The 22,396-nt window shown below is 35.0% G+C and overlaps 1 protein-coding gene across 1 annotated transcript; it reads right to left on the bottom strand.

Moving 5' to 3' along the window:
• Positions 1 to 696: 696 nt before the first annotated feature.
• LOC126762007 (peroxidasin) lies at positions 697 to 21,518 on the bottom strand. Its single transcript, XM_050478468.1, has 8 exons — positions 21,225 to 21,518; positions 13,908 to 14,123; positions 11,825 to 11,896; positions 9,957 to 10,195; positions 9,089 to 9,292; positions 6,803 to 6,978; positions 5,441 to 5,622; positions 697 to 3,099 (listed from the first exon to the last, which is right to left on the bottom strand). The coding sequence occupies exons 1-8, from the start codon at positions 21,398 to 21,400 to the stop codon at positions 756 to 758; spliced, it is 3,609 nt and encodes a 1,202-aa protein (XP_050334425.1). The 5' UTR covers positions 21,401 to 21,518; the 3' UTR covers positions 697 to 755.
• Between the last annotated feature and the right edge of the window lie 878 nt (positions 21,519 to 22,396).

Below are 22,396 nucleotides of genomic sequence, written 5' to 3' on the forward strand. Positions count from 1 at the left end.
ATGAATCATGGAATCTCATGGAGAGAAATTCTATCTGCGAATCACAATAAAATGGATCGATTCCTGAAGCAGTTTGTTATTGGTGATGAAAAGTCAATTATGTAAATTTTAAGTGAAAATGGCGGTGCGGTAAGCCAGGGTTAGCGGTAAGAATATTTTGCTATGCGCTTGGTGGGCTCTGCTGGGAATCACTTATTATTATATGCTCCTCTACAGCTAATCTCTTAATAATTGGGCCGTTTGAAAAATACAATCGCCCATAATAAGAATTTTAGACCACACATGGGATCTTCTTATGCATCCACGTTATAGCCCGGACCTGGCACCAAATCATTTTTACACTTTCCTGACTATAGCGAGTGCTTTTGTTGCTGAAAAATTCGCCTCAAAAGAATCAAGATTCCTTTTTTACTAGACCATGCATATATGTGAGAGATATCCTTAGATTTTTTTAAGTTTAATAATTATTATATTAAGATATCATATAGTAAATAAAAACTCTTGATATATGCATTTAATATGACTATTACATATCCATTCTTTTACAAGTTCTTATCAATATCATAAGGTGCGGTTGTTAAAAATTACAGAAGGATGAAAAAGATCTGTCAACTATTGGGTATTTTGAGCAACACACATTTGTCTAAAGTTAATATACCTAATCATAATTGTATAAATAAACGAAACGTTACTACATAATTTTTAAACATTGCATTTATTTATTCTTGAAATTATTACGTCTTTGCAAACAAACATTAGTTTTCGAGATTTTGTACTCTTTTTTTATATTCTTCGAACTCATTTTGTAGTTTGTTAATGGTTTCCTCCAAACTATTTATACGCGATTGCTGAGTTTCTTTAAAATCCCATGATTGCTTAAATGTATTTTTAATAGAATGTGTTGACCTCTTATTTAGAGCATGATAGTCTAAAATTTCTGATTCTTCCAGAAGAGGAGGTAAACTTTTGCATGATCCACAATCTTGCCAAAAGTTTAAGCTTATTTCTGGCATATCAGCACATTTTTTAAAACCACCCTGTACTTTTGGTAACAGAAAAACATTCGATGTAATTTCATTCATTTTATCACCATTATCACAAAGTATACGTCCTAAGTTTGCTTGTTTTATTTGGTTTAGTTGTTGTGGAAGAAAAACTCCACTATTTTCGTAGTAAAACCTATCTCCGTCACGAAGTCTACGAAATTGTTCCACGAGCAAGCATTGGAATAAAGGTCCAACTTTTCCATCCTCAATTTGGTCTTCTAAAATACCACCAACCCAGACATCAATGTTATCCGGATGTCCATAAATCTCCTTAAGTTTTCTACGCACATCAGCGCTTTTAATATAATTTTCCATGTCATCGAAAGTTACTGCTGTTGAAAGGTTGCAAAATTTCCTGTAAACATTGTAACCTGGAAGTCCGTGATCTCTGCTACGCTGAATATTAATAGCTGCTAAATCTAATGCAACTGCATGTGAACTCTGAAATAGTTTCTCAGTTAGTTCACTATTTAGATTTTCTTCGGGAGTTTTTAGTTTAGCTGGGATTGAGAACATGCCCCGGATGAGTGGATCAACACCACCTTCATAAGCAAGTCGCCAAGGTGCAAAAAATGCTTTGTGCAATGGTAAATGGCCTTGGGGAATGGGTTGGAAGGTAGAGTTAAGACGATGGAGTACTGGGTTTATTATGGTATGGCCGAAACGTAATGCGGCTGTGGCAAAAACATTAGATATTGATGGATCTATATTAGGGTCGTATCCTTTATATTCGCCCAACAATTTCATACCACTTTCACCGACAATTAAGGGTAGCCAATGTTTATAAGTAATATGTTGCATTTGGGCACCCACAATTTTACGCGCCTCTTGATATATAGTATCACCATCCCAATGTGGATTTAAGTCACGCAATTTTATAGCAATTCGATTATGCTCTCGCATCCAGATGGTATGCATCGCCAGTAAGCCAATTTGTTCATTAACTCTTATATCGCCAGCAACAAAGCAGTTCATTGTATTTTCGTTCAGATTTCTCCGACAATCCATACCATCCTGAGGTGCAGCGAAGGGTAACATATCTTTTTGTCCAGGAAATTGTACTCCTGTTCTTAGAAGTCCGTCATCAGTTGTAAGATTTCGAAGTTCGACTGAGAATTCATAGCTATAGCCATAAACTTGAGATGCATCAATATAAGAAGTGAGTTGGTTTATTTGTTCTCTATGCTGCACCCCTTCAAAAAAAACTGACGTCATACCGGAACCACAAACAGAGCTTGTTCGAATTACATCGATGCACCGGCGATTTTTTATGCGAGGATCTCCTGGAGGGACTTCAATAGGAAAGCAAGGAGGTGCATAGTCACACGTCTTTTTACAATCTATTCCATCCCAACTTTCCGAACTTACAGATGGCAAAGCATGATCCAAATCATGATCTAAAAATTGTCCCCACTGCATTACCATATGAGTAATTCGGTTATCTGGAGTTATTCGCTTGGTTGTAATAACTGAAGTTGAAATCAAACGTGAGCTGGGTTTTAAAAATCCTCCGTATAATTTCTTTTTTGTCCAACCAACAGGTGTGCTGAAACCATTCTCATAAATTGGTTTAACATTCCGTTTAAATGCAGTAAGAGATGCTCCCCACCAAGGATTTTTCATATTATTGCAAGTACCATCTATACTACGATATCTCGAGTGGTAGCACATGTCTGTACAATTAGGCATCTCTCGATGTTCTACACAACCTGAAAGCTCCGCCAATAAATGCAAGTGTTCGCGTGAAAGAAGATCTTTAAACTCATAACTTTCACTTGACGTACTAAGGGCGTCCCCTTTAGCAATATGTTTTCTAATGTTTACAAGAGTTCGTTCATAAATCTCCGCGGCTCTAGCAAGTTGACGGGCTTCCCCTTTAGGAAACCGGAACACTCGTAATAAATCGGCATAATTGGGGGTTCCATTTGAATTTCGATTGCGTTTCGTAAAAAGAGCGTCTATGGTGTTATTGATAGCCAAATCAATTTCCATTAAAGCCTCGTTGAAAGCTATTCGTACGTAATTGTCACCTGGTGCTTTACTCACACTGCCCCTGTAATAAAAAAGGAATTTTGTTTAGATAAAAGTTTCAAAATGTTTTTTGTTTGACTTATTGGTAGTGAACTTTATGGTTGTAATTTGGATATAACAGTAATTGTATTGTTAATTTTTATATCGCGTAGTAGTTAGTATAAATATTACATAGTATGTATGTATATATTGATAATTCTAATTTAATTCGTCTCTTATACTCAAAGACAGGAGCCCTTTATAATTGTTAAACGGTAATAATAAAAAGTCAAACAAAATCATTTAAACCAAAAACTCTGCGTTAAAAGATGTAATACATACTATTTCTGCAAAATTGGTGTTGGACGCCAAAGTGGAAGAGGGAAACGAGACGCCTTTTCAGACAGAAAAGGAGAGAGGCCGAATAGCTTGACAAGCTTGCCGACAGGGGTAATGCTCGAAAATTCTACAAAAAATGCGGCGACTAATAAAAGGTTTCAAGACCGGAGCATACTCCTGTAGAACCCAAGGAGGTGATCTAGTAACCGATGTCCAGATCATACTAAAATTATGGAGGGATCACTTTTACTGCCTGCTGAATGGAACGATGAGCTTTATAAGATATACGACGACATTGACATAGGTAGTTCAGCGAATTAATCAGCGAATTAAAAGATAGCGGCTACGCTGGCGAGATCATGTTGTCCGAATGGACGAAAACACTCTAGCTCTGAAAGTATTCGACGCAGTACCCGCCGGGGGAAGCAGAGGTCCACTCCGTTGGAAAGACCAGGTGAAGAAGGACCTGGCCTAGCTTGGAATCTCCAATTGGTGCCAAGTAGCGAAAAGGAGGAACGACTGGAGCGCTGTTGGTAACACGGCTATAATCGTGTAAGTGGTGTCTATGCCAGTAAAGAAGAAGAAAGTGGAAGAATCTAGAATTTTCAATATTGTTTTATGGGAAGTAGGCGTGGTTGTAATTCGATTTCGTCCATTTTCACAGAGTAGGAATGTCTGGGTAACCTAATACACAAAATGTTTAAGTCTGCTTTTATGAAGCATTCAGTGAGTTATCACACTTTCAGTAGTTTGCAAAATCCCCGCCACATAGGAAGTGGGCGTGGTTATCATTTGATTTTAGCCATTTACGTAGTGTGAGAAAAGGTGCTAGAATGACTTCTGCTTCACAAGTTTAGTTGATTTAATTTAAGCGGTTTGGAAGATAGTTATGAACACTAAACCATTTAGGGGTCGCAGCTAAGCCCACTTTTTAACGTGGTTAAATTTGTGTACTCTCGCAAAATGTTGCAAAGGTTGCTTGTAACACCTAAAATTTATTGAGATATACATAGTACTTGTCTATACAACTGTTTGACATGTATCGGGTAACTTGGCTACAAATCAAGATACATTGATAAAACTGTAAATACATGTTCCCTAGAATTCTGAGGAAATTGGTATTATCGACTAAAGGCAAAAACTGTAACCCTACCAGAGATTGGGACTATGGTCACTTTTTCAAAAATTTTCAAACAACAGAGGCACCTTCTTATTGCGATTCCTTGTACTGTACTGGCTTTCGACAAAAAGCGAATACAATATCCAAGACAGTCAGTTCTAGGAGATACTAATAGTAGTTGGAAGAAAACTATATATCCTGAAGCAACATGTTGAGGGAATATATTAATTAATAAACCTGAAGCGAGATTTAGTTTCGATTTGATAATTTCTTCGACTCAAGCAAACTTAAATAGCACATGTCCCAGGATAATGACCCAAACACACCAACTTTTATTGCGCAAAAATTGATTTAAAAAAGCTTATATACTCGCAACAATTTGCTACAGTTTCGTGCAGCGTTTTAAATATAGAGCTATATATTTACATGTATATAAATGATTAGGCTTGACTAAGGCACAAAGTAAGATAAGAAATTGGAAATTAGTATAGGGCATCGGAATACTATATGAATGGGCATCTGTGGTTTTTAAATTAAAAGCTGATAGGTTTAATGTGTATACATATCTCACAAACTACTAAAATAGTTTTTTTAACCAAACTGGCTCAAAAAAAATCTTTCTACGACAATATCAATTTAAAGGTTATATTCAAAACTACTGAAAGTGCGATGACTCATTAAGTTGGATATTTTCAAAACTGTGTATCTGATATGTATATGATATCAAGTCGATTTCTTAAAAATAATGCGGTTTAGTGTTGAATATGAATCGAATGTGTCTGGAATTTTAAATATTTGACAATATTTTAAAGAGTAAAAATTTTAAACTGCACCACTTATCAAACATATTTGTATTCCTATACAAAACACTTCTCTGGAAATTAAAATATGTTAAAATTTTTTCAATGCAGCAACCATAACTTACTTTACTTTTACAAGAGCTGAAGCGGTAACACGTCCATATTGATTTTTTAACGTACACTCATAACGACCTCCATCCGCAGTTGTGACATTTTTGACAAGAAGACTTCCCGATCCGCTAACTTGATATTTATCGTTTGAAAATATATTTTCGGTGATAACTTTTCCATCATGTCTCCATATCACCTGTAAAAACGAAAAATACAAATAGATATGAACATAACGTTTATACTATTACTGTATAAATCGGTACGGATTGAATATTTTTTGTATGTAGTTATATATGTAATTGTTTTGTATGTTTTTTTAATAGTGACTTACTAGAGAGTGCCAAAAAAATAAATAAGTACAACTACTACACTCGACAAGTTTTAAACTGACTACCGTAGTCCTGCCTTTGTCTGGCGAATTGCGTCCACTTATCAAAAAGGCTTATTAAAATTAGATTCACGAGAATGAATTGGCGTCCACAACAGCAAAATTAGAGTATATTCACGTAGAAGAATCGGATAGCATAGTATGCTCATCAACCCGTACACCTATTTTATGCAAAAAAAATTGTTGAGGAGTAGAGTAGTTACTTAGCTCAAAAGATAGCCGTCTATTTATTAGAAAACTGTTATGTGTATGGAGCAAGATGGATGGAGATCCTAGATAAAGTTTCATTCCATCCTTGTGCTTGACTAGTTCCCGCGCCTTGCTTCCCAGGGAAAATAATTCCATATTGCAATCCTCAGTGTTCAGAGGCGTTGTAAAGGAAAAAAATCATTCTTATGGTTCATTGTCTGATTGAAACTTCTTCAAATTAACCACCTTAATTAAAAGCTTCGCTAACTTTTTGCTTCCCCTAGAAAAATACAAAAGAACAAGGACCAATAATTTCTGTAACTCGTTTGAGGTCGAGAAAAAGTAAACTGCATGGCTTTCCATAATACATATTAAAGTAAAAGTGTTTTTTATATTTTTTAATCAATTTCAGAAAAAAATTGTTTGACTAATCTAATTCTAACTCGAGGCAGTTCATATTAGATTGCTCAATATTTGAATGTTGTCAACTGTTTCCGAATAGCTATTACACTGTCCTCTCTGCCGAAAAATACTTTTAAGTGACAGTATCTGGGTGGAAATGTTCTACGGATCATTCTGAACAACTTTGCTTAAGAGACAATGGGTTCCAGCCAACAATTTTTTAAAAATCTAAAATAATCGGTTGTTTGGGAGATAAGTGATATAGTTATCCGATTTGACCGATTCCGACAAATGATCAATAGAACATAACAATGCACGTCTATGATGACATCAATAAATCAATCGAGTTAAAGTGTTAACACCCGTTAAACTTTATTATAATTATATATTAACATACCTGAACACCGTTATGATCCTCTGCCTTACAAGGTATTTCAAAAATTGTTCCCAGTATAACCTCTAAGTCATAGGGTTCTATAATTAGTCGCGGCTTTTGCTCACTATCATATACTGTCACATTCGCTTGTATTGACACGTTGCCATTGTAGTTTTGAGCAATACATGTATAAATACCTGTAAACATATTTTATGAAATTAAAAAGAACTTATGAAATGAATATTAAGAATTTGTGTGTTTTAATTAACCATCATAAGCTTATAGCTAAAACTTTGACAAAAAAACGAATTTAGCTTATTTCATATTTTCGCTTAAGTATAAATTGTGTTGCAATATGTGCAAGAACTATCAACTGATCGAAGATAAGATATAAAGTTCCAATATCTTTGTCGCGATTGTTGTTTTTATTGAATAATGTTATTAAAAATAAATTTTCGAATCATTAAGCTTGTTTGCAACTATATTGTATACTTTTTTATTTTTGTATGGTTGATGAAATTAGCAAATTGATCGGAGAGAGAGTAGCGTACATGATAAAGGTTGAGAATTAGTTCAGAAGAGAAATTAAGTACTTATCTAAAACAATCTATAAAGAAATTATTTTATTTATATAAAATAAAATATTTCTGGATAAATGCCCTTCTGCTTACGATAATTATAAGATAAGTACGTGATAATATTGAAATTGCTGAGAAATTTCTAGAATTTTTTCCAAATAAAGCACGTAGCATTGTAATTATTTTACCACATCAACACATCGTTGGGAGATCTTAGTTTAGTATACCAAGTTTAAGCCCGTTTATGTATTTCTCAAACCCAATGGCCTGGAATAATTACTCATAATGCTCTGAAATTTATTGCTCAAAATCGTGATGAAAAACAAATTACAAGATCTGAAGCTACGGAATTGGTAGGATGAATACTAAATGTTAATGGATACGCTCTGCGAATGGCAGGCTCCTTGTTGTGGTGCAAATGCTTAAGCTGCAGGGCGTACACGGCATCTCCCAACCGACATGAACGGTGCTGTATGACACTACTTCTGTGGGTTGTTATGTGACTCCCGTGCCCAGTGGATCCCTTGCAGCCAGGAGGTTAATTTCGCAGTATTCGAACGGAGTCTTTGTGGAGTAACTTAGACGTAGACCCGACAGCTCATTGCATTTAGACAAGAGTCGTAAGAAAAAGATGACAGAACATAAAAAACTAAACCTAAACAACGTCGCAACCCTGCAGGTAAAGGGTGTCAGGATTAGTGGTTAGTGATTAGGAGGATTAGTGGTTAGGAGGTTGTATATCATGATTGTGCTACCGATAATCACGTATGGAGCTTGAGCCTCAAAAACTTCCCAGTCTTCGGTAGGGCTCCAACTATCAAATCTGCAGCGACTTGCCTGCATCTGCATGTGCAATGCGCACTTGTCCGACAGCAGCACTTGAGCTCACACCACTTCACCTAGTAATCGGTCAGGTACCCAAACACACACTGCTACAAATGACAGCAGAAGGGTGTGACAGAGGTAAGATAATCTCATCCCAGTGGATGGAAGAGTTAAGAGGTGAAATACCATTGGCTCTTCTCCCAAGGGATAGCATTACCAAAACGGTAAACTTCACCAAGAAGCTCTAAGTTAGGTCGGAGAGAATTGGTGCAGGAGTCGGTAGGACCACGCACCAAACTCACTCCAAGCAGAGGTCTTTCCTAGAGATGAACCTCCAACGCAACTATCGCAGCGACCCTATAACCATACTTAACGATATCTCTGCCAATGAAATCAAATCGCTACTGGAGAGTGTAGGGAACGGCTGAATAGCCTAGCGTAATGTAACCAAGTGCACCTCATCTGGGTGCTCGGATATAAAGGTATAGCCAGCATTGAACTGTTTGATGAGCTCGCCCGCTCCACAGCATCCACTAACATGGTAGGACTTGAACCCTTCATTGCGGTGGGTCCTCATACCATAAAGAAATTGCTCCGCAAATAACAAAGAGTAGACAGAGAGAGGCATTGGCAATAACTATATGGTATGCGCATGTTTACAAATGTAATAAACCTCTCTAGGGACAAATTCAGACTACTTGTCGCATTCACCACAGGCCAGTGATTGCAACTGTCAACGCATTCAAAAACACTCTAAGGAGTTGCGTAAGATTAGACTATATACATACATTTTGTTTTATAAGTTTGATAACAAAATCATTATTAAGATATATGAATTTCTGGGTGTTCTTTAATTTTATTTATGTCCTATGATAGAAACATAAAGTTATTACGCCATACATACCTGTGTCATTTTTTATTACATTATTTATGTTTAATTCGGTGTTTTCGTTATCTAGTATTTTACGTTCATCAGTTTTTAATGGTTTTCCGTTAAAATACCATTTTATGACTGGTTCAGGTTCACCATCAGCATCGCATTCCAGAGTGAGCGATTTTCCAGCAACTACTAATTGATTTTCTGGAGCCAATATAATTTCTGGAATATCTGAAAGTAAGAAAGACCAAATACATTTGTATGAGTACAAAAATACATATAAAGAAATATTAATTAATTAAAAGGCACAACAAATTTCATACTCAAGAACATGTTTCCACCCATTCTAGGAAGGTAACTTACACATTGACCTGATTATAGTCTGCTAGAAAACGAAAATTAAGGTACATTCATATGTGGTATAAGGAAGTTGTGGTATTTTACCGGACCGATTTTACACATTTCGGCACAAGATATCTCTCAAATTGGCCCTTATATATGGTAGTTTGACAATTATTAGGTATATAGGGGCTAGGGGAAGGAGACACAGACTGAATTTACAATAATTGGTATAGAGTCAGCAGCGTGCACATAGTTTATATGAGAGCATTAAAATATATTGTGCGATTGTGTCGAATAATATAATTAAATTATAAGATTAGTCGTGTTTGAAAAAAAGGGGAATTTTTCGAATACAAGGGTAAATATCAAGGGTGATTGTAACTTATTATTAAAATTTTATAAGTCTAGATATTCTACTATAAAACTAAAGCTGTGCGAAATAGAAAATATGATAAAATTGTATCAATCTTAATTGCTCAAAGATGTGCGAGATGACTATCAAGAACAAGTTCAGCTCGCGGTAAGATATAATTATAATATTATTTCTACTTACTGCATTCGAAGTCCTGTGGTTCAAGGTTTGCGAACTTTTTATTCGTTGCTGAAGATGATCCGCACGATAGTATAATTTGATTAATAGTTTTTTCAGGTCCGTTAAAATAATTGTTCCATAATGCATGCACCGCACAATCGCATGTTAAGGGATTGTTATCAATTTGTAAATACTGCAACCTTGGTAAGTATGTAAATTCGTCGGATGGAATATTTACAAGTTCGTTATTATTCAAAGATCTGAAAAATAAAGTACATAGTTGCGGTTAACTATTGCCACATTATTTATTCTCAATCGGAGAAAAAAAAATAGGAAAACCGTTACACAAATTAAAAAGTTGCCATACAAGAACCTGATTCGCAGTTCGTACTTTAGCTATGGCTATAGTCGTTTGATCTGAAAAGTTGTTTCGGAGAAGTGCTCCTTTGGACAATGATTTATGCGTAATTTCGAGAAGATATCTTCACTAATAAAAAATTTTCTATAGAAGAATTTGATTTTGATGGTACAGTTTGTAGCTGGCGATTCTGCCAACTGAGCAGGTTATTGTGGAGAAAATGACTTGTGCATAATTTCAATCGATGTACGTATCACCTAAAACTAAGTGAGATAGATATAGGGTTATATAATACATATATAATGATCAGGATGTCGAGAAACGTTGAAATCTTGTCACTAATAAAAATCTTGATGAAACTTGGTTTTCTAGTTCGTAGAAGAACGGACTGATTTTGCCATATCTAAGATAAATTAGGTAATTTGGTACAGTTTGTAAAAATTTTGGCGTGGCCCCACCCACTAACAAGTTTAATCTTCTAAACCACTAAAGCTAAAACAACCACATTTGATGAGTACAAATCACATAACCCGGCTCAGTCCCCATATAACGATACTGTTAAAAACCTACTAAAAGCGCGATAAATCAATAACTAAATAAGCCAGAAACATTAAATTTTATCACCGAGATGGTATTAGAGAGCTTTATAGGAGCCGTTGTGAAAATTGGACGATGGGCGTGGCTCCGCCTCTTTTTTTATAAGTATTAATAAATTAGAAACAGCTTTAAAATGAAATATTAATCGAAAGAGAAGACTGAAATCCTTAATGTGCAGTAAGGTAATTTTTAATCATTTTAATACCGAAGAAATAAATAATATGTTTACTGTGATTAGGAAGTTTTCTAAACTATTTTGTATTGGAAAATACATTTGAACATCGATATATAACCATGATATAAAAAGAAATAAAACTTTACAATTCTTGTTAAAAAGAAGAATTATCATTTATCGAAATGATTTTATTGTAATTGACGTTGATAATTAAGAAAATATCAAAGATTTGAAAGATAATTTCTGTTTTTTGAGAAAAACTATGAAAAAGCAATTTGCTAAGGAACTTTCAGCGAAATGTGGTTTGACTCTTAATTCTCTTTTATTTGAGAGTTATTTTAAAAGTAGAAACCAATATAGAATACAATGGCTAATTTCGAAATACTGTTAATTAAAAGTTCGGTAAAAATGTAGTTGTGTAGATAACGATACTGTCTTAGTATATTTTTCACACTTATCGAAATATAGTACGTTTTTTTAGAAATTGTATGCACTATACATGAATGAATACGCCTACAAGCTATGGAGTTCCGATATACTCAAAATGAAAGTATTTTTATCGATACCATCGATGGATCTAATTTACTCCAAAGGTATATTTTCGTTTTAAATTGAACTTTGTTATTAATTAGCATTTAATTGTAACCCAAAGCAAAATTATTTGCAGATTATATTATTTTCGATATAAAATAACCATGCTTGGTAACGAAACTATTTTTTACATTTTACAATTTTATACAAAAATGAAATATTACTTACAAATAGCTAAGATCCAATAGATGTGAGAATGTTCCTTTGTGAATTTTTGCAATCATGTTATTGTCCAAGTATCTGCAGACATAAGAAACATAAATTATTAAAAAAGTATTTTTATAATTGAATAGATATTCAAAATAAATTTACAATACAAAAATTTGTCATTCCCTCAATTTTCTGGACGTACTCTATCAAAATAAATTGCATCTTTTGCTGATATTCATGTGTATGTGGTGTTGAAAATTAATAAATAATGATTTCCGCTCCTCCAATTACCTGATACTAACACTCGATTTGTAAGGGAAAGTAATTATTCGGAGCAACTCTGATAGAATAGCATTATCTGACGGAAACCTAGTTTCGATTTAACCTTCTTCAACATATGTACTTACTAAAAATAACTATATGTACTTAAAATAATATTAGTCCAGCCATTAAACCTTAAATGAGGTAAGCATCTCGGAATTCGATATACCCATTTATATGTCTATAAATACTTGTATATTGACACCCTAAAGTTGTCTCAAAACCTACATATGGTAGGTATACCCTATCGAATTCCGAGGTGAACTTACTATAAGGACTGGACTATATACCTACATATTTACTAAAAATGGAGTGCTGCGCAATGCAACTATAAATAGTTAACACTAACTGTTTGTGAAAGTAATTTAACAGTTTTATTTTTTTTATATATCCATATATATGTATATTCCAATTTAAATGTTTTATTTTACGATTTATGTTACACAGTTGTGCAACGCTGTCAGATATTTTAAGCAGTAAACTGGCTTGAGCAGCTTACCGCAAAGCAAAATGAAAGTATGCTGGTAACTATAATCCAGTACTACACAACTGGGGTGTAAAATTATTTCATATTTACAATGCAAAATGGAAATATAATTTTAAAACTAAAACGATCGAAACTTATATTATTTTTTGGAAGGAATATTCTTGGGACCATTGTTTGATACAAATTTTGCCTCAGATTTTGAGAAGCAATAGACATAAAGTGTGGTCACGTCTTTCGTTGACTTAAATAATATCCAAAAATTACTACTTTATTCACAGCTCTCAAACTACCTCTGTTTCGCAATCCTAAGTTGATTTGCTTATTAATTGCGCATTATTTTTTTTGTAGCCAACAATGGCGTTTTCCAAAAGATTTCATTCGTATCACGATAACCTAGTTTTTGTATAGTGCCAATTTTTAAATACAACAAACATTCAATAGGCAAGCACAAAGAATTTTTTTCGTCCGTTTGTCGGCACTCTCTGAGCGCTCTCCGGACGGATGATAAGAAAAGCAGAGAATTACCACTATGAATCTCATAGAAATAAATTGCGATAACCGTGGACTGATTTGTGAAATTTTTGGAGGATTTTACTTGTGTTTCTAACCAGTATTTCAAGAGATTTAATATCTGGTTTCTTTAAGAAAGAGCTGGTTTTTATGTAGAATATTGTTTTGCACAGCAATATCGAATGTCAACAAACATATGCATATAGTGTACATATGTACATATTTAGGCTAGAATTTCCGGCAAATATCATTTCAACTTTGATTTGTTTATTAAATATTAAATATATAATATAACACAGCCCGAATAAACATTTTCAGACTGTATTTGTGATGCTTAACTGGGGTATATTGCTTATATGACGAAGGACCTATAACCAAATTTTAAATAAAAATTTCTTCACAAACACTTTCATGTTCCTTTTGAGGTAACCTGTCAAACTTTTGTTTGAGAATGTTTAGTAAATTGCTTTGATATCCTCTGCAATAAATTAAAGCTCTATGACGTGTTCTTGCAGCCCATAAAATGTGGTTTTCTTTCTGATCAAATCAATAACTTCGATATAAAGAGGAGCAAATACATACTTATGTAATATTTTACTGGTGTCATCACGTCATCAACTTTCAAAGTGTTTTACTCTATTCAAATACACAATTGAGCTTCAAATCGCCCTGTTCTCTACTTTAGGGTTTTCGAATAAACTTTTTCAAAATAATTTTCAGCAATAACAAATAAATTGATTGGATAAGTAGAACACCTAGGTTAACCTTAGTACTTTTACTTACATGACTTTAACATTTTTGAGTGGCTGAAGCAAATCGACTGAAATGTCCTTAAGTTTATTATTTCCCAAATATAATTGCTTTAAATTACTCAAATCCACAAAGGCGTTCTTGTCTATTGTTGTTATGCCATTGTAGTTGAGGAAAAGTGTTGTCACAAAAGGTAATCCACGAAAGGCAGCAGCTGGTATGTCATGCAAATTATTATCACGCAAATCTCTAAACAAACAGAAAATATATAAAAAATTAATTTACGGATTTTTTTGTGTTTATTTATTTACTTATAGTTTTTATTTTTCTATTGTGCAACCAATCTTATAATTATTTAAATAAATTAATTTCATTTTAAAATTTGATATTATTATTATGCAAAACGTTAAATTCGACTTTACCGAAGCTATATTACTTCAAGTGCATTTCTTATAACATAAAAGAGTATAAAAAGTATGTATCTTGATTTTGAACGGTCAGGTAGATGCTATATTTAGTAATTATATTAATTTATATATACTTACAAATCTAGAAATTACTTAGTTTCATTATCATGATTTCACACATTTTCGGCATTAAACTATATGCAGTATATTCAATATATTACGTTCACTTAATTTTGGTAAGGCATCTTACATATTTACCACTGTTTACCTAAACTTAACCGAGATATCGAAGTAGCCCGAGATAGTACACCGACCGTTTCGAACGAAGAGGATCGAGAAGCATGTGATTGGTTAAACCTTAAGCTCCGGGCCCAGATAGAATTCCTAATATAGCGCTAAAAACAACGGTTATTAAGAACGTATACCCCTTCTGAATAATGTAATAAACATGCATTAAGGAAGGTTGCTTCCCTAAGCTATGGAAAAACGGCATCTTATATTACTGCCTTGGACCGACCCTCCAATTTTCGGCTATTCTGCATGATAGACTCCGCTGAAAAAATCTTTGAGCGGATTATATACCAACGTGGCGGTTTAACCCCCAATTAATTTGGATTCCGAAAGTCAAGATCTACAATCGAAGCGGTCAACCTTGTAAAGAGACTGGCCGAAAAGGCTATTAGTGGGAAACGATGGAAGGGCGGAACAATACAATACTGTTTGGTTGTATCCATCGATGTCAAAAATGCATTCAACTCAGCATCCTGTCATTTTATGGTTACTACTCTAAAAAACTTTCAAGTGTCTCCATACCTGTACAAAATAATAATAGTGGGCTATTTTAAGCACAGAATTATTACCTACAACTCAAAGAAACGCTACGAAGAATATAAATACATCGGCGGTACCACAGGGATCTGAATCGATGGAGTAATGCCTCTTGAAGTAACCAAAAATGTCTATATCGTTGGGTTGTGGTGATAGCTAAGCACTTTGAAGATATGGCTTCGATAACCAGTAGAACAATATCATAAATTAGTGATTGACTTGAAACTAAAGAGCTTACCCTAGCAGAGAAGAAAACGGAAGCCGTGCTAATAAGTGGTAGGAAAACCGGTGAGACTGCTACATTCAGTTTAAAAATAAGTTAATATCACTACACAATCAACCCTTAAACACCTAGGAATTGTCCTTGATGCAAGAGTTGTTCTTTAAAGAACACTTCCCCTACACCCTTGAAAAGGCTTCAAAAATATGCAGAGAATTAATCCGAATGATGCTTAATGCCCGTGGACTAAAGCAAAATAAGAGAAGACTATTGGCTGGAGTTCTGAAGTCCGAAGCGTTATATGGCACCAAAGTGTGGGAGAAGCTCTCGAAACAAAATCATACCGTCATGTTTTTTTTTTTTTTAATTTATACCACTTGTGTACTCAGAGTATGCTCCGCATTTCGTACAATGTTGGAAGACGTTGCCCTTGTAGTCGCGGACTAAAAAGTCGGTGGGAAGGCAGTCGAAATGGGCATTGGACGTTCCGATTCCCAACATGACACATGGCTAAAAAGACGACATGGCGAGTTAGGTTTTATATAGCTCAAATTCTCACAGCACAAGGTTGTTTCAAATCATATTTCAAACACGAAAATTATGGCATGTGCCATAATTGCTCTTTATAATAAACTATCTTTGCTCTGAGGCAAAGTCAGTGGTTTATTAGGAAAAATAAATTATATAATATACTAACAGTAAAAATAATGTATTTTCACATTTTCGGAAGCAAAATCAGAAGAGTTGGTTATCCTTATGTAATTGTTTTTTGTCTCAAGTCGTAGAGAACTAGATATCATTTTCTACAGCACATACCGGTAAAAAACATTGCAGGACTTATTGAATTCTGGGTAAAAAAAAACGATTTCTTGCTCTCGACACACGCGAGTAACCCACGTACAGTTGCCAGAAATGGTGCGCAGGTGAATTCCGGCTACTTTTAGAGATAGTCCTTGAGTTTTATATATTGTTATAAAGAAAGCCACTTTTAAAGGAAATTGTAAAAGTTTGAACTGGAAGGGGAAGTTTGTAGGTATTATAGGGATTATGGGTATCAATACCGTCTCTCCTTTGGCCCCTCCAGAAAGAATGGTGGCTCTGTTATACGTAACCTAGTGCCGTTGCACAGTCTGAGCACGTCCAGGCTCGCATCAGTATGACAGGCTCACTGACTTTAAGTCTCAACTTGTGGTAGAGTACCTCTGACAGGTCGAGGGAATTTAAGAACAGTTGTCATCACCCACCTCATGTGGAATCTGCTCTAATAATCTGTTATTAATTTTCTCAATCAATTCGTTTATGGGCGTCATGAAAGCGATTAGCCAGGTTTTCTTGTAAGCTCGGAAATACCTCATTAATAAGGTTATCTTCCGAGCTAACAGCATTGCTAAATAGGCTGTGAAAGGTTATTTGATTCGACATTCGATCTTCGCTGACCTCGAGAAGCGTTTGTGCGAAGCGTCCAAACTATTGATCATTGAAGAGCTGGAACTTTATGTTAGGTATGCGTTTATCTCGTCTGCCGCGGTACTTGACTCGATAATCGGCAAAGTTTGCCGGAAATCACCTGCCAGTAAGACGACTACTCCACCCATCAAGACTCGACTCCGAAGGCAACCACTTTGTCTTTACACAACTGAGCCAGCAGCAAGTTCAGCAAGAAAATTTTGCCAATGCTTCCTGGTGTGTCCAAGAAAAAAATACGCGTGTTACGCGTTTTTTTATTAAATTGAAAATTTGCTTTTGCTCCGATAGTAACAGGAACTCTGGTTGGTGGACTTGAATTCCCAAAGGTAGACAACTTTTCCTTTTTTTGTGAGACAGACATACTGAAATCGGGCAGTAATTCTTCAACCATCGCAAAACTTTTATCTTCAATAAGGTTGACAAAGCATTTTTATACTGTCCCACAAATGCCTGGGGTTGGAGAGTCCGCAGGTGCTTATCATAATCACAAAGAGCTCTCTCAATGTAATCGCTGACCGGCACAACATGGCGTCGTTCCCAGTTCCCAACCCCATTATCTCACACGCCTCTCTGAAAGTGGGCTTTTCCCACCATCTACGATTTTGAGTGCTTGAAAACTGGAGGTGCCATGGATTCTGGTCACCAGCAGCCGTACACAAAAACACTCAAAGTGTGTTATGTACACGGTTAAAATTCTAACCAGGGTATCTAAGTCCTTTACGTCAGGTCAACCGTCGACAATTGCTCCCTGAATGTGACGTTCTCATTCTTTTTGTGACGCATTCCATGACAGGATGAAAAATGAGGAGGGTAGTAATAGGCGGTGTTGCAAATTGGTCTCGCAGGTTTGCCTCTGCAAAATACACGCCCTTGCTGGTTGGGAGGTACACAGCAAGATGGCTTACTGTTGGGTGCTTTTCATGTAACGGAAAACCGAGTATTTTACATTCCTCTTCGTTACTACTAAAGTATCGGCTCGAACGAAGCATCTGGATCTCATCTTTTGAGTCGATCGTAGCGTTACTCTCCTGTCTCACGGTGAAAATGTGCGGACACGCTCTCAGATATACATGAGCAATATGTCCCCGTTCTTGAGGCGCCCTACGCCTATACAACGGGTAACCATTTGCTTATTTTTTAAGAACGCGCGTAGATTTTTTGCACATTTTCGATCCTTCATGCAAGGGGCCGTACGATTCTGTACGCCATATTGTTCGTGGATCATTCCTTTAGTGACGGTGTCATATAACTCTTTATCTTTGCGAATTGCAAATTGCAGGGACTATTTACGAACGACGACATGAGGATGCTGTCTGACCCAAGTCATTTGGACAGACATTGCCGTCGTTTTCAATTACTTCTAGAAGGTGTGTGTAGCTTTAGAGCTATACAGAGCAGACATTAAGATAGTGATGTCCTTCAGCATAGCAACAAATTAAAATTACTTTGAGGGACCATTATGTAAAATAAGTAAAAGTCCATGCATGTTACTTTTTTATTTGCGTTGGTTTGAGGGATATTAAAGTGATATTCCGCTTGTCCTTTCCAGTAAATCAATGGTACTGTAGGACATGATAATATCGGTTGATGTTGGCAATCCTGATAGCAGAATCAGCGAACCCCGTAAAACCCCAGCATGAATCAGCTGATACGACCTAAATATCTTATGAGAGCTCAATGTAAATGATCAGCCAACACCGCTTCTACCGCCCGCTTTACCGTAGGATGCCATATAATTTCCCACGATTTGGATTTTTCCCGTAGAAACGTCTCAGCCGATTGCTTTCTTACAACACAGGGTTACCATTGTACCGATATACTGTCGTAATTATAAAAATTATCTTCAAAATGTTTGAAATTTTTTTAAACTAACTCAAAATCAGAGTCGAATGCTATTATTTATAAATATATGAACTATTTTTAATAGTTTGTTTTCAGTTATGATATTTTATATTACGAAAAATTGTAATTGAAAATTTAGATGTGTACAAAACTATATAGATATAACACCCAAGCCATCATTTGATGGTGCAGGACGGTTACCGGAGTCTCGATTCTGAAGCGCAACGATGAGGGAATGCTTCCGAACCTACGGGAAGATGAGAAACTGGAAGTGGTGAACCGAAGCAATATTCCGTACGTACCCAAGGCACAGCTGATTCCGAAACAGTCGTGGTGGGTCTGGATTATTCGCCTAGGTATAACGACAGAGTCCAGATGTCTAGCGACTAAAAGGTGTTAAGCGTGGCGAAATCATATCACGATCATACGACTTGGGGCTGCTGATCGGATCCGAAGACACAAACAGGGGTCTTAATAGGCAGATAATAACTAAAGGCAAGAGACTTAGACCCTGTGTGTATAACTCGTAATACAGCTTTTTATTACGCTTACCCTACGCTGCGACTCAAGCACACTTGACGCGCAGGACAAAACGACAAACGCCTGCTCGAGTTACAGAATAGACCCCCAAATTTAGATACTCTTCGAATCTGTATGACGCTCAAGTGTGCAAAAGATTTGAAGATATTGATAAAATTGAAAATTTATAAGAAATCGGGATTCTTTATTAGGTGAAATTGGAAACTGTTTGCTAAAGCAATTATATTTGGCATTAAATTAAATGAATTTCTTTATTAAATCTTATTTAATATGCAACTTATTCACGTTAGAGTAAACGGACTTTCTGAAATCAGTGTACTCAATAGAGTAGGGCTTCAATAATATATGCACAAATATGCGAGTTTTACTGGTGCTTTTTAAACTTGTGATTTTCAAAATTCGCTTTTTTGGCGCTAGTCAGTAGGCAATTATTGCTTTTAAGGGGGTATTCTACTCTATTTTTTTCATATATTTAAAGTTTAGACCCTTAAGCACATATCCTCCAAAGGATTTTTAGAAATTAAAATTATTTTAAGAACTGCAGTTACTTTAGTGACGCAGTACCTAGCCCGGTTCGGCTTGACTCACTTTTGTAAACGCGTTTTTCTCGAAACTCTTTTTTCCATACGGTACCGGCATTATCTCAAGTTCTATACAACCGATTTACTTGAAATTTTGTGTGAACCTTCTTTATATAATCCTTTATCGCTCCTACCAGCATCGTGTCAAAATTTTTGTTTTTAATATTTAAAAAAAATTCAGGAATTTCAAAAAAAAGCGTAAAAAAAATGCTTTTTATTTTCAGGCAGTCGCCATTTTTCAAAAAAAAATTTTTTCGTGTTCCCTGAGGTAGGGACTATACTATAATAGAATCCTTACTGATTAAGAATTTCTTTTGATTTTTTTTTTCAGACTACCAGGAGAGTCAGGATCAATGTCACCCGGATGTGCCAATTTTTTTACACCTGTCTCTCCCCCCCCCCCCCCCCCCCCCCCCCCCCTCTAATTATTTTAATTTTTAATATTTTTTTGTAAATTTTTTTCTGTATTCTTAAGATATCAATAAAAACACCATAAAAAAATGGATGGTAAAAATATTTTTTGGTTTTTTTTTTAAATAAAATTCAAAAAACTGCCCAAAATTTGATTTCTAGACTAGAATACCCCCTTAAATTATATTTGGGCAAGCATATTTAACATAATTTTTTTTATGTATCCGATATAAAAACAATATATGTAAATAATATGTCGCTAAAGTATACTCAAATATCATAGTTATATATATATATAAATTAATATATCGCTTTTTAATACGGTGTATCTTCTTAATCATATATTAAATACTATATGTGTTGTTATTATTAGAGGCTTGTGTGCACTTTGATTATTTAATATTTGATTTATGGGGTTATGGATAGTAAAATGCATTTTTATGCATTTATAATATGTCAAAAATACTCTCTGAAAATGTAAACTTTTATTAATATTCTCTGAAAATGTGAAGTAATTTTCGAGTTATTCGGTAACCCTTTGCTCATCGGGCGCTCTAGAACGTTCGGGCAAAACTTTAAATGCGTTTTGTCTCTAAACTATGTTCTCTGTCCTGGTGATCACTGTAACTCAAAAATCGGTCAGTAGATTTCAATGAAACTTATACAACTTTCTGAAAACATAAAAAATTAGTGCCTAATCGATTTTTTTTTTAGTTTCAATTTTTTATAAACCATTATCGGTTGGTTTTTTCCCCCAAAATCTGGAAAAAGATTTTCTGAGGCCGCCATTTTGTTAATTTAAAAAGGTTTTGATCTGGTCCTAGATTATATTTATTAATAAAACTTTTTTGTCCCATTTTCTTCAGTTGAAACTGAATCACCACAGTCATTACTTTTAAAATAAATATCTTTATGTTTTTTTAAATTTTTGTAAAGTCAAGTCGGAACCTTATTTAATGATGCTATGTTTTCACTTTTATTTTTTATAAATTTTTTTTTTCCAAAACTTCATTGAATGCTGTCTGTTAAACAATCAAAAACTTAATTCACTTACATCATCTGGACATCATTGCTGATATTCTCGGGAATAGAATCCAAGCCTGCTTGCTCGCAGCGCATAGTTCGGACATGGCAAGTACATCCTATTGGACATTTGTTATTGCCTACCTTACCGGCGGTGTTTTCATATATGCAAAACAACGTAAATATAATTAAAAAAGCCTTCTGCATTCTTAATTTCGAAGAGTACACTAAATAAAAACTAAGCTTTCCAACAAAAACTTTTACATTAATGGTTTGACACTAAGTTAATTATTACAGGAAACGACCCAAACGGCTCTTAAGACGCTTTAGAATAAACTGTTAATTAAAACAATGTTCACTTATAATTTTTATAACGAACTTCCTATATACATGTACAAATTAATGTGTGTGAAATCAAGAGACACATTTACAAATATACATATGTTTTGATAAATTTATTGTGAACGATATATATGTACATACGCACATACATTTTTAATATATGATAACATATACATATGTATATGTATATGTGTATACACCGCTTAGGATAAAAATTTTCTAATTCTTATCCGAGCACATTAGGCTGGTGTCCAAATTTTTACAACCTCGCGACATGGCTCATACCGTATAATTTTCTTCACGTAAGGAGTTACGAAAAGGAGTTTCATATATCAAAACGATAATATGACCTGAAGAATTGAACACCAATTGCTTGCTTGTAAAAAGTATAAAGATTGAACAGTAACCTTTCCAGCCCTCAAATAATGAATAAAAAAATCTCAGTGGTTCTGAAATTTTACCGAAAACATCGGTCAATCTGTGAGATATCGAAATAAAATGAAGTGGAAATCGGTTCATACACTTCACCTAACTGTCAAATACCTTATATAATCATTTTGCAACTTACGATTAACTTTATAGTTAAAATTAATATTATCGATTTATACTGTATTTTAAGTATTTCCTCGCCCTGCTGTTTCATAGTAACTTCTTCTTTACTGGCGTAGCCAAATTAACAACAGCGCGTCAGTCGTTTCTTCTTTTCGCAACGTGGCGCCAATTGGAAATACCAAGCAAAACACCAGGTTCTTCTCTACCTGATCTTTCAAACTGAGTGGAGGTCTTCCTCTTCCTTTGCTTCCCCCGGCGGGTACTGCGTCGAATATTTTCAGAGCTGGAGTGTTTTCGTCCATACGCACG

Source organism: Bactrocera neohumeralis, chromosome 6, assembly GCF_024586455.1.
Source record: "Bactrocera neohumeralis isolate Rockhampton chromosome 6, APGP_CSIRO_Bneo_wtdbg2-racon-allhic-juicebox.fasta_v2, whole genome shotgun sequence".
NCBI lineage: Eukaryota > Metazoa > Arthropoda > Insecta > Diptera > Tephritidae > Bactrocera > Bactrocera neohumeralis.

Excerpts from the sequence above, each read along its gene's own strand:
- LOC126762007 (XM_050478468.1), bottom strand. The coding sequence starts at position 21,400 with ATGCAGAAGGCTTTTTTAATTATATTTACGTTGTTTTGCATATATGAA. Across the intron at positions 9,293-9,956 it reads ACCACAGGACTTCGAATGCA|ATATTCCAGAAATTATATTG; the intron begins GTAAGTAGAAAT and ends TCTTACTTTCAG. Across the intron at positions 5,623-6,802 it reads AGGATCATAACGGTGTTCAG|GTGATATGGAGACATGATGG; the intron begins GTATGTTAATAT and ends TCGTTTTTACAG.